The following is a 15,461-nucleotide window of genomic DNA, read 5'->3' on the forward strand; positions in this document are numbered from 1 at the left end:
GTTTTTTTTTTTTTTTTTTTTAATATTTTTTAATTGTCAGTGGACCTTTATTTTATATACTTGGTGCTGAGAATCAAACCCAGTGTCTCACACATGCTAGGCAAGCGCTCTACCACTGAGCCACAACCCTGGCCTCCCTGGTCTGTTGTGTTTAAAAACAAAAACCTTGGTTATTCAAGTTATTTTCTTAAGCAGTTATTCAAGGGCTAACTCTCAGACTCATTTGGGATTAAAGGAAAGAGAAGAAATCTTCCCCTTTAGAGGATCCTAAAGAGTGGGATAAACAGTGGTGATGGTGGACATGGATCTACCTCATAGATGGACAAATGACCACCAGAACTATTGATTCACTGTGTGCCATGATTGGTAGACCTTGCCTTGTTCACCAACTGTATGGGCTTCCCCTGTCTGTGTCCTCTATTTTATAATCTATTGTTCATTGTGTCACATGATAGAGATCTGTGAAAGAACTGTTTTGGTTTCTGGAATTCCAAATTTGGGGTGTACTCCAAGTGAGCTTTAGCTTCCTTGCCCTCTGTCTTTGGGTACCCAACAGCTGGCAAAGTGTAAAAACAGAGGTTCTGTCTTTATTTCTGTTCCTTTGCCTGTCTCGTGAGACATTTTCTTTTCTGCTACTTGGTTAAAGGGGATATCTGACTCATTGGTGAGTCTATGGAAAGAAAGCCCTGTAAATTCTTAGCATTGACTTTTAGTGCAGCCAGCATACAAGCTTCTAACAAAGAGTTCTAAAAATCACAATAGGCAGAAATTATATTAACTTCAAGTTTTAGAAATCTTAAAGTAGACTTTTCAGGTTGGATGAGTATTGAAAGTGCTTTTTGTTGTCACCGAAGGTCTACATCTGATTAAAAAACAAATTGGCTTACAAGGACTTATCAACTAGATTTTTAAAATATGATTTTCCAAATATGATTTTTCTAACCCTGAGATGCTCTTGTACATCAGGTAATAAGTCTGTGTCCTTAGACCAAATTTCCATTTGTAAGGATCTCTCCCTGTTAATTAGCTTTTTTTCCTTTTTTTTTTTAGTTGTAGATGGACACAATACCTTTATTTATTTATTTATTTTCATGTGATGCTGAGGATCAAATCCAGTGCCTCACATGTGCTAGGCAAACACTCCACCACTGAGCTACAATTCCAGTCCCTTGATTTAGCTCTTAAAATAGGAAAAGATATTAATTTAAGACTGTATAACAAGCCTCACTTTTTAAAAAATTTTTATTATTATTTTTTAGTCATACATGACAGTAGAATGCATTTTGATATATAATACATACATGGAATGTACATACATCAATCATATTGTTTATTCTATTCTGCTGCCCTTCCTATCCTCCCTACTCCTCCCCTCCTCTCCCATCCTTTCTCTCTATCCAATCTAATGTGACAAGCCTCACTTTTAAACCTTTTGCTTTCAGCTGGGTAAGGTGGCACATGCCTGTAATCTCAGTGACTCTGGAGGCTGAAGCAGAGGGATCTCAAGTTCCAAGCCAGTCTCAGCGGTTTATTAAGGCCCTTAGCAACTTAGCTAGACCACCCTCTCAAAACAAAACATAAAACTGGGTGTGATGGCACTTGCCTATAATCTCAGTGACTTGGGAGGCTGAGGCAGGAGGACTGTGAGTTCAAAGCCAGCTTCAGCAACAGTGAGGTGTTAAGCAACTCAGTGAGACATTGTCTCTTAATAAAATACAAATAGGGCCGGGAATGTGGCTTAGTGGTCGAGTACCCTGAGTTCAATCCCCAGTACCCCCAACCCCTGAAAAAAAAACATTAAAAATGGGCTAGAATGTATCTTAGTGTCCCTTGGGTTCAGTCCCCAATTACTGCCCCCCCCCAAACACCCCCCCACAAAAACACAACCAAAAAAATCTTTTGCTTTCACTGGGCCTTTGCCTATACCCTTCTCAGGGACATTTAAACTAAGTACTGTATATCTTTGAGAGGTGAATTTTCTACTATGTTTCATCTAAGTCATACCTTTGAAAATGCAGGTTTGAGATAAAGACTGCTTAGGACTGTGGTAATCATATCAACAGATTAGTTTTAAAAAACTGGCAAATGGTAAATCTAAATGAAAGCTATAAAATCTTTGTTTTCTTTCTCTCTATATATTTTTAAATATTTATTTTTTAGTTTTAGGTGGACACAATATCTTTACTTTACATTTAATGTGGTGCTGAGGATCGAACCTAGTGCGTTGTACATGCTAGGCAAGCACTCTATCACTGAGCTACAACCCCAGCCCCTTCTTTCTATATTTTTATGTACATTTGTGTATGTGTGTATTGTATGTTGTGTCTGCATGGTACCAAATTCACTTATAAACAAGTGCTCATAAAATTTAAAAAATGGATCCAAATACCCTTTAGTTCAGAACTGCCTTAAAAAAACAAAGATTTTTTGTGTTTTATCAAGATAATTCCTTGTGTCTCTTAGGTTTTCATTACTCAAAAGCAAGAATTAGCATTTATTTAGTCTTAAATGATACCTATATTTCTAATTAAACATTACTTAGCTTATTTTGATATATTTGACACCCTACTTATCTGAGTAGAGATGTGTATTCATCTGAAGGCTAAATGTGGTATATCTGAGCTTTGTCTAATATTATAGAAATTTGTAAAGTTAAAGATATATAGGTAACTGACAAGTGCTCTCTTTTATGAAGTGCTTTGTTATTGTATCTATGAGATACTCTTGTACATCAGGTAATAATTCTGTGTCCTTAGACCTGGTTCCTAAGCTTGTAAGAGGTCTACAGCTATTTTTGATCTTTGTCAGTGCTATTAACCGATACAAACCTGTTAGATGCACATAATTATAGTTGTCCTATGGAGACAGATTCCAAAAGTAAAAACTAAGTTCACACACACACACACACACACACACACACCTTCTGTGTAGCTGTTCCACCAATTATTATTGCCTTCTTTTTATGTTAAATGTATTTGTTTCCCATGGGTACAGTAAGCTTTCTAAAATGGGAAATAGGAAAACAGTTTACCAAGCTGGTGTCCTTTTTTTTTTTTTTTTTANTGTCACCCATTGAGGCACCTCTTCTTCCTTTTTTTTTTTTTTTTAAGAGAGAGAGAGAGAATTGAGAGAGAGAGTGGTGCTGAGAATCGAACCCGGGCCGCACGCATGCCAGGCGAGCGCGCTACCTCTTGAGCCACATCCCCAGCCCCAAGTCCTTCAAACTAAAATTGTTAGTAGGCACAACCTTTTTTAGGTTTATGTTTGATTGATTGATTAGGAAAGATTGATTCATATCACAGAAGGGAAGATTGGAATTGACACCACATCCAGAGCCTGGATGGATTTTGTTCTCTGGAATTCATTCAACTTTTCCTTTCTCAAATTATTTACATCCTTCCACACTTCCCTATCCCCTGTGAAGAGGGTATATAAGCTTCTAAATCTTGGGGGTTAATGGGTACTCATTCTCCTGTAATTGCCCCCTTTCCCCTATAGGTAATAAATATGTATGCCTTTTCTCTTGGTCTGTCTTGTCAGTTTTTTTTCAGCAGGTTCAATCATGAAACTTCCTAGGGTAGAGAGGACTTTGCCTTTGCCCCTTTAATTCTAAATTCTTTCAGAGAAGGGCACTTCCTCTTTGGTCTTTTGTTTAGATATTTGACTTTATCAAATGGGGGTTAGCATTAGAAAGGCTAGAAATATTTATTATTCCTACTAGTGTATACACACACACACGTGTGTGTGTGTGTGTGTGTGTGTATGTGTGTATGCCCCCCCCCCCACTTCCTGTAATGAGTCAGAGGAAAACCTGCTTGGCTTTCTCATTGAGAGGGACACATAAGTATCCCTGGTACTTCTTAAAAATCCTCTGCTTTTAGCAGTTTCTTTCCCAGAGACCTGTCTGCGTAAGTGGGGGAGTTGTCCTAGCAGATGGCCAGAGGCTTGTTGAAGATGGCAGAGTTGGTATTTAGCAGAAAGGTTAGGCTCAGACTAATGACTTTGTTCTGGGAGAAGGCTTGCAATTTGCATATAAAATAGTGTAAAAACCAACTTTTAAGTTATGGAGTCACTTAGTAAGTGAAACATGAATTTGAATACAGTGCCAGTGGTAAGGATAGAATGATTGGAAGCATAAACACCTAGTGCATTAAACTCCAATTAAAAGTGAAATTTCCTTGAACATGGAAGAAGGAAGAAATAAAAGCCTAATGGATGCTTTACCCAGGTTTTAGCTTCTCTTAGTCAGACATAAATGCAATATTAGTATTTTCTAAAGTGAGATAGAAATGGAGTATGCATCTTGTAAAGAAATGGGTATGGGCAGGGTATGTTTGGCTTGTTTAGTTAGGAGAGTGCTTTACCACTGAGCTACATCCCCAGCCACACCCTTTCAGGTCAGGCTCTGATTGTAGCCATTTGTGGCATCATTACAGAATCTGGAGAAATATTGAGGCAGGATGGTGACACTGTCGATGACCAAAGGGGAGCTTCAAAAGACTGCTGCCCAGGAAGCTTTTGTGAGTCCTTGAGAATTAAGAGGGAGTGAGAAGGTAGGAGCCAAACAGGGTTTCCGCCTAGAGAGTAATAGTGAAAATAAGTTCTACCTAGCTGTGTGGACTGAGCTAGGTCCCTCCCCAGGAAGACTCAGACCTTGACACAGGAACTTCCTCTCCCAACCGCTGTCTCTCTGTGTGCTGTGCCCTCCATGCTCCCAGCCTCCTGCTGAAAGCAGGCTTCTGTGCACTTCTGAGCCCATATGGGGCTAAGTTGGTGGAGGCATGAGGGCCCCTGGAACACTACTCAAGGAAGCTTTTTGAGTATGAATTTCTCCCAAAATGCTGATGACTCTTACTGGGCCCTTGTTACCCAGAACTCTCCATATGTCATCACCCCAAGTGCTTCCTCCTTTCCCTACAGGGCTTCTGTGAACCAAAAGGAGGGAGGCCTCGGTCCCCCCACCCCCCACCCCAACCCTGCCGTTTGAGCAGCACTCTTATTTCCTGTTTATAACAGCATTGCTACCCTCTTGGGAAATGGCTTAGGAATTGTGGGAGGATGGGCGGTGGTTGAGGTGGAATCTGAGAGGGTCCGCCCTGATTAGCCTCTGCTCTGGGCCCTTGAGATTGAAAAGGAAGGAAGGAGGAAGCAGTTCCCCCGCTGCACTGTGCTGGTTCTAGAGCTCCATTGGGGGCAGGAGTGAGCACCAGTCTGGTCCTGTATCAGGGGCCTCTGTGGAGCAGGGGAGGGCATGTGTTAGGTATGAGCTGGAAGTTGGAGTGGGTGCTGTCATTCTCAGTGCAGTCTGGACACTTGGGTCCATGGTAGGTCAAATAGAATTAAGTAGCTCATTTGTTGTAACAAATCTTTGGGCACTGCTTAATATGGGACTGGTGGACGAGTGACCCTTGGCCCCTGACAGATCATCGCATCCAACATATATATGATGTTTTTACCACTTGCCCTAGTTGACCTACAGGTATTTATTAAGGTGTGCATGTGTGCTGACTTGTCCATAACAGAGATACAAGGGGAAGAAAATGAGGATGAGATAAGTGGAAATTAGGTCTAATATTTCCTCTACCTGTTCAGCATTTTGCTGAGTGAATCCCATTTGAGAGTGCTAGCATGTATTGTTGCTTTCACAGGTAACTTGCATGGTTCAGACACCACTTCATATGTTAGCTCTGGGGAGGGATCGTTTTTGAGTTAGGACTATCTATGTGAAAGAGGAAGCCAGGCAGATAAATGCTGTCCTTGAATAATTAGTATATGAGCCCCAGCCAGGCCAGACCAGAGTTCTTTGCCTTACCTGCCCTCTTTGTAAAGGCTACCCAGTTTGCCTGGGGTGGTATTTAAGGTTCTTCATGTTCCTGTGCTGTGGCAGGTTACTGAGAAGTAGGGACATGGGAGGCCTGTGCACTAGGCACCTGCTGTTATTCAGGCCCTTGGTGGCTTTCTTTTTTTCTTTTTTCTTTTTAGTTGTTGACAGAGCTTTATTTTATTTATTTTTATGTGGTGCTGAGAATCGAACCCATTGCCTCACACATGCTGGGCAAGTGTGCTTCCGCTGAGCCCAGGCCCCAGCCCCTCTTTGTGGCTTTCATAGACTTCTATCCATGTTGCATTTGATCCTGTCAACAGCATCTGAGGACAAAAAGTTCTTTCCCTACCAGGAAGGCCAGAGATGGAGGTCTCTGTTGAGTGATGAGTGTCAGAGCAGGCCCTGGGGCTTGCTTCCCGGAATGGCTGCTGCTGCCTCCTAGAAAGTTTGCCTAGACTGGGCTGGAATGTATTTCTAAAGTGAGATAGAAAATGGCAAAGCATGTGCAAAGCCCTGTTCATCCCCAGTTCCAAAAAAGAAACAAACAACAACAACAACAACAAAACAAAACAAAGAAAAGACCCCAACTGAAAGTTTGCCTGGGTATCTGCCTGTCTTGCCATCCCCTGGTAAGGGGCCTGGAGGTCAAAACCTGAAGAGTAGGATGACTTGCCCTTCTCCTTGGCTTTGCCCTTTACCCCACACAGGGATTCGCCCTTTCCATCTGTTTGATCCTGCCTCAGCTTGTTGGAGAGTGGTGGTCTGTGTAGGTGCTAGTCTCTTGCTCAGAAGGTGCCTCCAGGAATGGGCTTGCTCTGAAGTCTTACAGTAGGTCTGGGGGGGAGGCCTGAGAACCTGAAGTTACTTGCTCAGAGGCAGGAAATATCTAGGAAGTTAATCTTTCAAGCTCATTGCTTCAGAGCTTTTATTTCGTTTCTTAAGTGTTCATCTCAGTCACCCTGAAGTCTTGATAATAACAACTGTGTGTTCTTGTGTGAATTCTGTATCTCCTTTTACTCCTTTGTGACTGGTTTATCCTTCCTATAAGGAGCGAGGAGTCAGTTTTGACAGGGTTTGGCGCTAGGCTTATGGTTAATAAAAGGGACCTGGAAGTTTCAGAGAGACTCTTAGCTTGGAGCTGGAGCTGTCCTTCCCTGTCTGGGGACCCAGTAGCTTTGGTGAGTTTCCTTGACAACAGGCGAGATAAGCTAAAAATAACCTTATGTAGAGCCTTCAGTGCATGTGAGAGTGCCCTCTTGCCTGTTGTGCTTGGGCTTAGTTCCTATGGCTTAGTTCCTATGCTACTGGAACAAATTTGTGGCAACTTTGTGTATGTGTGTGTGTGTAGGGGTGGCTTAGGTGCTCTCATTTTGAAGGCCAGAAGTTTAGAGGTCAGAGTTAGATAATCACGCAGTATTTTTACCTTGGAGTATTAGTGGTTGCAGGTGGGGTGTGAGTATAAATTTTAAGAATGGGAATTGGGGGCTAGGGATATAGTTTAGTAGTAGAGCACTTGCCTAGCATGTGCTAGCCCTGGGTTTGATCCCCAATACTGCAAAATAGAAAAGAGAATTACAAGACCAGGAAGCCATTTTCAATGTCTGGTTTCCCTTTTGCCTAACTGGAGAGGGACAATCCTGGAGGTGTTGTTGTGTTTTAGAACCTCTGGAGCTGTGGAGTTTGGTTATCTCTCTTTAGAGAATCCCTCCACCTAAGGAGAGCCCTTAACTAGGTTTCTTTCCTAAGATAAAGACACCAAAGTACAAAGGCATAAGGATCACTTGTCCAGAGCCACCTGGCTCTAGTTTGCAGAAGCTGTGGCTCCTTCCCTACTGAGGAGGACATATCTAAAGCCAAAGCCAGCTTTCTGTTTTGTAACAGCATTCTGCTTTAGCTAAGGCCCTCTATGGTATAACTTAACTTAGAAGTAGCTTTGTCAGGGCAGGAACTGAATCTCTCTTTACCATACCTGGAATTAATTCCTGTCTTTCTCCATCCTTCCATCCATTAGTAAACATTTGGCTGTGGGCCAGGGTTGGGGAAATAATGAGAACAAAATGTTGTATTCCAGTCTTAAGAGAGCTTATGGTTATCTGGGGGAGACAGTTACAAAGAAGTTTGCATTGTGGCCAGCTCTGATAGGCAAGAGGTCTGAGGGTTAGGAGAACATCAGGTTAAACCAACAAATTGACAGAAAGTACTGAAGTCTGAGATCATAAACAAATTCTACAAATTAATATAAAAAAAGAAGCAGAAAATTCAGCAGAAAAAAACTGACCAGTAGTTTGATGAACACTTCAAAAAAGCAGATACCCAAATGACCAATATACATTCAAATAGTGCTAATATCATGTGTTAGTCACTGGGGAAATTCAAATTTAGTTCTTCTGGGCCAGGCATGGTGGTGGTGCATGCCTGTAATCCCAGCAGCTTGGGAGACTGAGGCAGGATGATCACAAATTCAAAGCCAGCTTCAGCAATTTAGCAAGGTTCTAAACAACTTAGCGAGACCCTGTCTCAAAAATAAATAAAAAGGACTAGGGATGTGACTCAGTGGTTGAATGCTCCTGGGTTCAGTCCTGACATAAAAAAAAAAAAAAAAGTTACTGACCAGGCATGGTGGTACATGTCTGCAATCCCAGCAACTCAGGAGGCTGAGGCAGGAGGATTGCAAGTTCAAGGCCAGCCTCAGCAACTTAGTGAAGCCTTAAGCAACTTAGCAAGACCTTGTCTCAAAAACATAAAAAAAGAGCTGGGGATGTAGCTCTGTGGTTAAGTGCCCCTGGGTTCAATTCCTGATACAAATCAAAAACAAACAAAAAAACCCCCAAAATCTCTCTGAAGTAGGATGGTTCCTAGGATTCAGAGTAGCCTGATACTTGGGTAGAGTTTGTGATTGGCATGGCTCTGGCCCCTTCCCCAGGTTGGGGGGCAGGGTCAGTCCCTGCAGGTGTTTCATTTGTGGTGGGGCCTGTCTGGCAGCTCTGTGTGAGTGACATTGTGGAGTCTGCTGATGCTCAGGGTCTGTTGGAAGGCAGAAGACAGAGCTGCAACAGTCTAGCCAAGCTTTGATTTGAGTGAGCCAGTAGGTGTGGCTTCCACACTGGTGGTCTTCTCACAGGATGTTCTTGCCAAGTCCAGAGTATTCTGGACTTTGAGGCATTGTGTAGCCCTGGGGGAAAAAGCCCACACACTGGGTTTCCTCTGAGAGAATCTGGTCAGTGATGCTGGCCACTGTGGCAGTCCTGAGAGTCTATAGTGTGCCATGGCAGAGCAGAGGTGGTGCCCTGTGAAAGTCAGGTCTTGGTGGAGAGGATTTTTCAGAGATGGATGGATTTTCCTGAGCGCCTACAGCCCAGTGCTTTTGGGGATACACTTGGGCCACCTATACCAGTGCAGGCTCGGGGATAAGCTCCCAGAAAATATATCACAGCCTCTTTTTTGCCTTCTTTGACTACAATTGATCTCTCTTGTATCCCCCACCCAGGGGGCTTAAACAGATTGCATGTGGTGTAGATGCATGCTTCTCTTCCAACAGAGTGCGGCCACCTTGGCATATGTCAGAACACTGTTGAGATTGCTGTGTGTCCCATCTGTTCTTTTACTTGACTGCCAGGCCCTGTTTGGGGTCTTTTCACACAGCTCTCTCAGAAGAGGCACACCCTTCTCAATAGTCTGTTTGGCATTTTTGATTGTTTCCTCTTCTGTGTTTCTGCCATGTAGGAATCAGAGTCAGAAGCAAAGGTAGATGGAGAGACTGCATCAGACAGTGAGAGCCGAGCGGAACCAGCTCCCCCGCCAACCTCCGTAGATGACACCCCAGAGGTCCTCAACAGAGCCCTTTCCAATTTGTCTTCAAGGTAATGTGGCTCAGTGAGGCAGATATTTGTGGGGGTCTTTGCACTATGTTTAACATGCACTATGTTTAGTATGCCATGGAATACTTTAGGTCTTAGGATTTCTGGTTCAAGGTTTCGTTTTCTCTCTTTCATATACTTCCACTATGAACAGTTCCTTAAGTTCTCTAGGAAAAGGTGGGAAACATTTCAACTTATTTGAATCCTTGGGTAAAATTTTTGGCTCTTGAGAAGTTGGTCCTTCTAAAAACAGTTTTGTGAGTAGATGAAAAACACAAATTATAAGACCCCAAAGCATTATCTAAAAGCATTCCAATGCAGGCCTGCCACCTTGTCCCTTGGAGAAGCTGTATTATGCAGTGGTTAAGGGCATGGAGCCTGGAGCCAGACCCCTGGACTCTAGTCCTAGCTTCACCATTTGCTGGCTATGTGACCTGTTCCTCTCATTTCTTCAGTAAAATATGTATGAATATTATGTGTCAATTTAAAAAAATACATTTGGATTAAAATCTATTTTAAAATTGTAAAAAGCTAGTTGTGTTGAGGATTGAATTAATAATATATGTAAAATTCTTATAAAAATCCCTTGTGCAGGTTGAGCATGGTGACATACATCTGTTAATCTCAGCTACTGGGGAAGCTGAGTTGGGAGGGTCACAAGTTTAAGGTCAGCCTCAGCAACTTAGTGAGACCTTATCTCAAAAAATGAAAAGAGCTGAGTATGTAGTTCAGTGGCAAAGCATCTCTGTGTTCAGTCCAAAGTACCAAAAAACCCAAAAGTTTATTAGTGTGTTTATTAGTCATAGTTGTCTTTGCCTAATATTATTACCATCAGTGTGATAATACAGGGAAGTGCAGTGTGGAATTGTGGAATTCTGTTGCAGGAAAATGCCCAGAGGTTTTTCTTTAGCTAGATGGCCATAGAAGTCATCCAAGTAGATGCAGAAGCTGTGGGCATTACATCTCTGTTTTTTGCCTGGTCTTTACTTCAGACGAAAGCTGGGCATATTTTCTGTAGGCCCTGGAGCACCTGCTGAGTTTGGTTGTGGGTGAGACGCATTGGTGCTAATGCTCTGCTCCACCAGCCTGTGGCAGTGCCTGTCAAGGTAAAGGAGATAGCCTGATAATAACTAAGCCCAGGGCCCACCAGACTCAGAAAGAGCCATTTCCCTTAGGTTTGTGCTGTAGTTCTTTCTGGGCTCCTAACTGGTGTTTTCTCCTTCCCCCGTTTCTCACCTAGATGGAAGAACTGGTGGGTGAGAGGCATCCTGTCTTTGGCCATGATTGCATTTTTCTTCATCATCATTTACCTGGGACCAATGGTTTTAATGATGATTGTAAGTGCCATTTGCATGTCATTTTAGTTTTACATTCTGTTTGTTCTACAGAATTATTGTCTTTAGTGCCAGATATTGGGTTGGCTCTGGAACTCAGTGAGGCTCCAGGCTCCTAAGAATACTTCTAAGCCTTAGACCATCTGTGACTTCTCATCTTTCAGTAGCTAACTGGAGGTTACTGGCATAGGCCAGTTATTTGTAGTTAAAGATGTCACTTTTAAAAAATATATATTTTATTATTTTTTAATTTTCAGTGGACACAACATCTTTATTTTATTTTTATGTGGTGCTGAGGATTAAACCCAGCGCCCTGCGCATGCCAGGCGAGCACGCTACCGCTTGAGCCCCCCAGCCCTCGCTTCGTTTTTAATATTGAATTTATTATTACAGTTTAACTGTGACCCTGGCTGTGTGTTTCTGTGATTCCTGGTTTTGTTTCCTGCTCTTCTGGAACCTCACTTGAGGGCTTAGAGCTTTTGTTAAGAAGTCGAAGTCCACAGAGCTGCTCTTGGTCTTCCTGCTGTTATGGAAAGGGCCAGATGATGACAGTTGGCTGCTGAGCAGAGCAGTTGGGGTTTTTCAAATATTTATTACCAAAATCAAATGGGGACACAGTTGTTTGAGTTCTGGGAGGTTCTAGAATAAAAAGTTAATCTGAACATCAGCCATGGGAAGCTACTTCCTCTGACAGAGCATTGCCTTGTGGAATAGTGTTGAGGAGGAAGGGAGTGGGATCATCCTAAAAACTGAAGTTTTTATTTCGTGGTTTTGCTTAGGACCTGTGACCTGTTGTTTTTTGTTTCTGAAGATAATAAGAAGAGTGTTCTAATTCTTCTGTGTTTTGCAGGTAATGTGTGTTCAGATTAAGTGTTTCCATGAGATAATCACTATTGGCTACAATGTCTACCACTCCTATGACCTGCCCTGGTTCAGGACCCTCAGCTGGTAAGATCTCTGACCCAGAGGGCCCCTTACCTGATTTAGATGATGTGTTTTGTGGCATGTATTTACATTGATGGTGGGACACGATAGAGTGCCCACCTTAGACTTGTACAAAACCTTTGAGCCATTCACAGACCAAACTTTGTGGCTGTTTTGAGTCTTCAGTAGCTACTAGGAGTCTGGAATCTTCCTCAGAAGAAATCAGATGGCTGTCTGAGAGGATTTGCAGTGGTATTGGGGTTCCTAGACTTTAGGGACAGGGATAGTATTTGGCCCCTCCAGCTTTCTAGCTCAGTATATTTTTCATGCTGTAGCATCCCAGCATTCCCCTCGGGTCTTTGGGGTTGTCAGGTTGCATATATTGCTGTCTTGGGAACTTGGTTTCGCCATCACTAAAACAGATGGTTAAGACTTCCTCAGTTGTTTTCAAATGGTGGGATTGGAGTCCTACTTCCTTGGAGGTACTCAGGGTGCCAGTATGAGCAGGATGAAACTGAAAGCACAGGATCTGGACTCTTCCAGAGAAACTCTGCTTTTTCCTTCTCTAGAAAAGGACTTGGCTGCTATAAAGCAAAAACAAAATAAAGAACTGTACTGCAGATGATATATGAGACTCCTTTCTGATTAGAAACTTTGCTTTCTTGACCACACTCTTTTCAAGTGGTGACATTTGAGCAGAGCATCACATAGTTCTGAGAAGACTGATAGCAAACATAGACTCTTCTACCCCACTATTCTGGAACCCCAGTTTATTTGTGACTTAGTGGGCTGGACAGTAGGGTTTTGTGCCCCACAACTTGGTCATGACTGTGGGAGTTGATGTGCTCAGAATTAGGCTGGACATATCCTTCCACGATGTCTCCCTGTCACCCAACAATACACACTGCCTCCCAGCCTCCAGATGAATCTGTGATTGCTCCCTGGCTTAGGGTGTAAGTCTCCATTGTGGCAGTTAAGATGTAGGTCTCTGTTGTGGCTGTTTTATAGGAGGACAGCTGTGTTTTGAATTTTGTTAATATACTCAGGAGGCCTGACCTCTAGCTGTGGTCACTTTCCAAAAGACTTTTTCATGAACAGAAGATAAACTAAATATGAGTTTTTTTGTTTTTTTTTTTTTTTAATTTTAAGTTGTATATGGACTCAATGCCTTTATTTGTTTTTATGTGGTGCTAGGATTGAACCCAGCGCCTCACACTTGCGAGGGAGGTGCTCTACCACTGAGCTACAACTCCATCCCTAAATATGAGTTTTTGAACTTCACAATTTAAAAAAGAAGGAAAGAGAAAATGTCTCTTCCCTTCTCTCCCTTGAATCCTCAGGCTTGGGGTGGTTCTGCCTGGTCCCATACTCAGAATCATCATGGAGGCTACTACACAAGATGTGAGCCATGACTTCTTGCCTCACAGAACTCCCTTGAAAGAGGATGTAAACAAGTGCAGAGTTAATCTAGTGAAAGAGTATGTGTCAGAGCCAGGCTTCCAAGTGGGAGATGCCCTGAGATGGAGTATAACTAACTGCCTAGTGAAATGAGCAAAGACTAGACTACTTGCTTTAGAAATAAATGGAGAGGTAGATAGCTTGTTAGACCATGTAAGGTTTTATGAAGAAAATGGTGTTTGAGCAATGAATGAATAAATGGATAAGTGAAGAGGATGTTCCAGGTGCGGAAGGGGGAGGATGGACCTTTTTGATAGAAGAGGAATTTTTGTGTGGGTAGAGCGGGATAGAGTCTGGGGAGGCAGAGTGAGGCACGTTTTAGAGGATTCTCAGGTTAGATATGGGAATGCCACAAGAGGGGCAAAAACCAAATCCTAAGTTTGTGAAAAGGGAAAGTGAATAAAAGCTGCCACAAGTTTTTAGATGAACTGCTCACCTACAGTGTTAGCAGAGAGCAGGGAACCATAATCTGCTCGTCCCTCTGTGAGCTATCTCTGGGTCTCCAGGCAGATCGGGCTGCTGCTCTCTGTCCTTTCTTCCGTGCTTTCTGAGGGCTTCGCTGTAAAGGAGAGGCTGCATGTGCTCCTGCGGCACTGCCCTGTCTTCATTTCTAGGTACTTTCTACTGTGTGTAAACTATTTCTTCTATGGCGAGACAGTGACGGATTACTTCTTCACCCTGGTCCAGAGAGAGGAGCCTTTGCGGATTCTCAGTAAATACCATCGATTCATTTCTTTTACCCTCTATCTAACAGGTATGCATTAATTGCTTCACCAGTTCTTGTGTCTGTATTGTCTGTATTGTTTTCATCTGTCTGTAGAGAAGGAGTTGGGAAATTCTTTTTTTTTCTTTTTAAATTATATATATGTTGTTGATGGACATTTATTTATTTATTTATTTATTTATTTATTTATTGTGCTGAGAATCAAACCCAGTGCCTCACACATGCTAGGCAAGCCCTCTACCCACCGAGCCACAACCCCAACCCCGAGTTGGGGAATTCTTGTTTAAAGTTTTATAACTGGGACTGTGCTGGGGAGCAAGCTGAGGACTCGGTCGTACATTGAGCTGTTATAGCTCTTAATAAGAGAAATTGAGACCCAGGGAGTTGCGGTTATGGGGATGGCCATGGCTGTCTGTTCCACCTGCTTGAGTATCAGCCTCCCTATGAGGACCAGTGGAGCATGTGTGGCCTTGTCTCAACTCTCTTGTTGACTGAAATTCTTCAGTGTGACAAACAAAAATCATTTAGTCAGTGACTATCTTTTAGGGAAGTCATCATAGGAGCAACCTTGAGAAACATTGCAGTGTGGTGGAAGTTTCACTAGATTTGCCTTTGAAAAGATTCTATAATCTCAGTGGGCAAGGAATTTAATCTTTCTTTTTCTCTTGTGACACTGGGGATTGAACCCAGGGCCTTGAACATGCTAGGCAAGCACTCTTACCACTGAACTACATCACTTTTTATTTTTTAGTTGTATTTATTTTTTGGTACCAGGGATTGAACCCAGGGATGCTTAGCTTAGCTACTGGACTACATCCTCAGCCCCCGCCTGTGTGTGTGTTTTAATATTTGAAATAGGTCTTGCTTAAGGCCTCACTAAATTACTAAGGCTGGCCTTGAACTTGTCCTACCTCAGCCTTCTGGGGTGCTGGGTTTACAGGCATGCACCACCACGCCCAGCCCTTGTAATTTTTTGAGACAGGGTCTTGCTCAATTGCCAAGGATGGCCTTGAACTTGAGATTCTCCTGCCTCATCTCCCAAGTACCTGGAATTACAGTTGGCAATACAGTCTCAGTTACCTCTTCTGTGATCTAGAATTAAAACTGCAGGGCTATTGCAGTAGTTTTTGTGCTCTTGTCTTTGAAATTATGCACTGGTTAACTCCTGTGAAAAAATTAAAGGGCCATTTAACACAGCTAAATGAAATGACTAGAAGAAAGGTAAACATAGAGTGTGATTTATTTAACTCATTCCTCTTCCTCCAAACTAGGATTCTGCATGTTTGTACTGAGTCTGGTCAAGAAGCATTACCGACTGCAGTTCTACATGGTAAGGGGGG

The 15,461-nt window shown here is 42.6% G+C and overlaps 1 protein-coding gene across 1 annotated transcript in view; it reads left to right on the top strand.

Annotated features, from left to right (window-relative positions):
* Cds2 (CDP-diacylglycerol synthase 2) overlaps positions 1-15,461 on the top strand; it is a 69,330-nt gene that overhangs the window by 45,499 nt on the left and 8,370 nt on the right. Inside the window, exons 3-7 of the mRNA XM_015482674.2 lie at positions 9,548-9,684; positions 10,922-11,018; positions 11,866-11,963; positions 14,012-14,151; positions 15,393-15,451. Coding sequence (XP_015338160.2) covers positions 9,548-9,684; positions 10,922-11,018; positions 11,866-11,963; positions 14,012-14,151; positions 15,393-15,451 — 531 coding nt within the window. The remainder of the gene's footprint in view (positions 1-9,547; positions 9,685-10,921; positions 11,019-11,865; positions 11,964-14,011; positions 14,152-15,392; positions 15,452-15,461) is intronic.

Source organism: Marmota marmota, unplaced genomic scaffold (assembly GCF_001458135.2).
Source record: "Marmota marmota marmota unplaced genomic scaffold, marMar, whole genome shotgun sequence".
NCBI classification, from domain to species: Eukaryota; Metazoa; Chordata; class Mammalia; order Rodentia; family Sciuridae; genus Marmota; species Marmota marmota.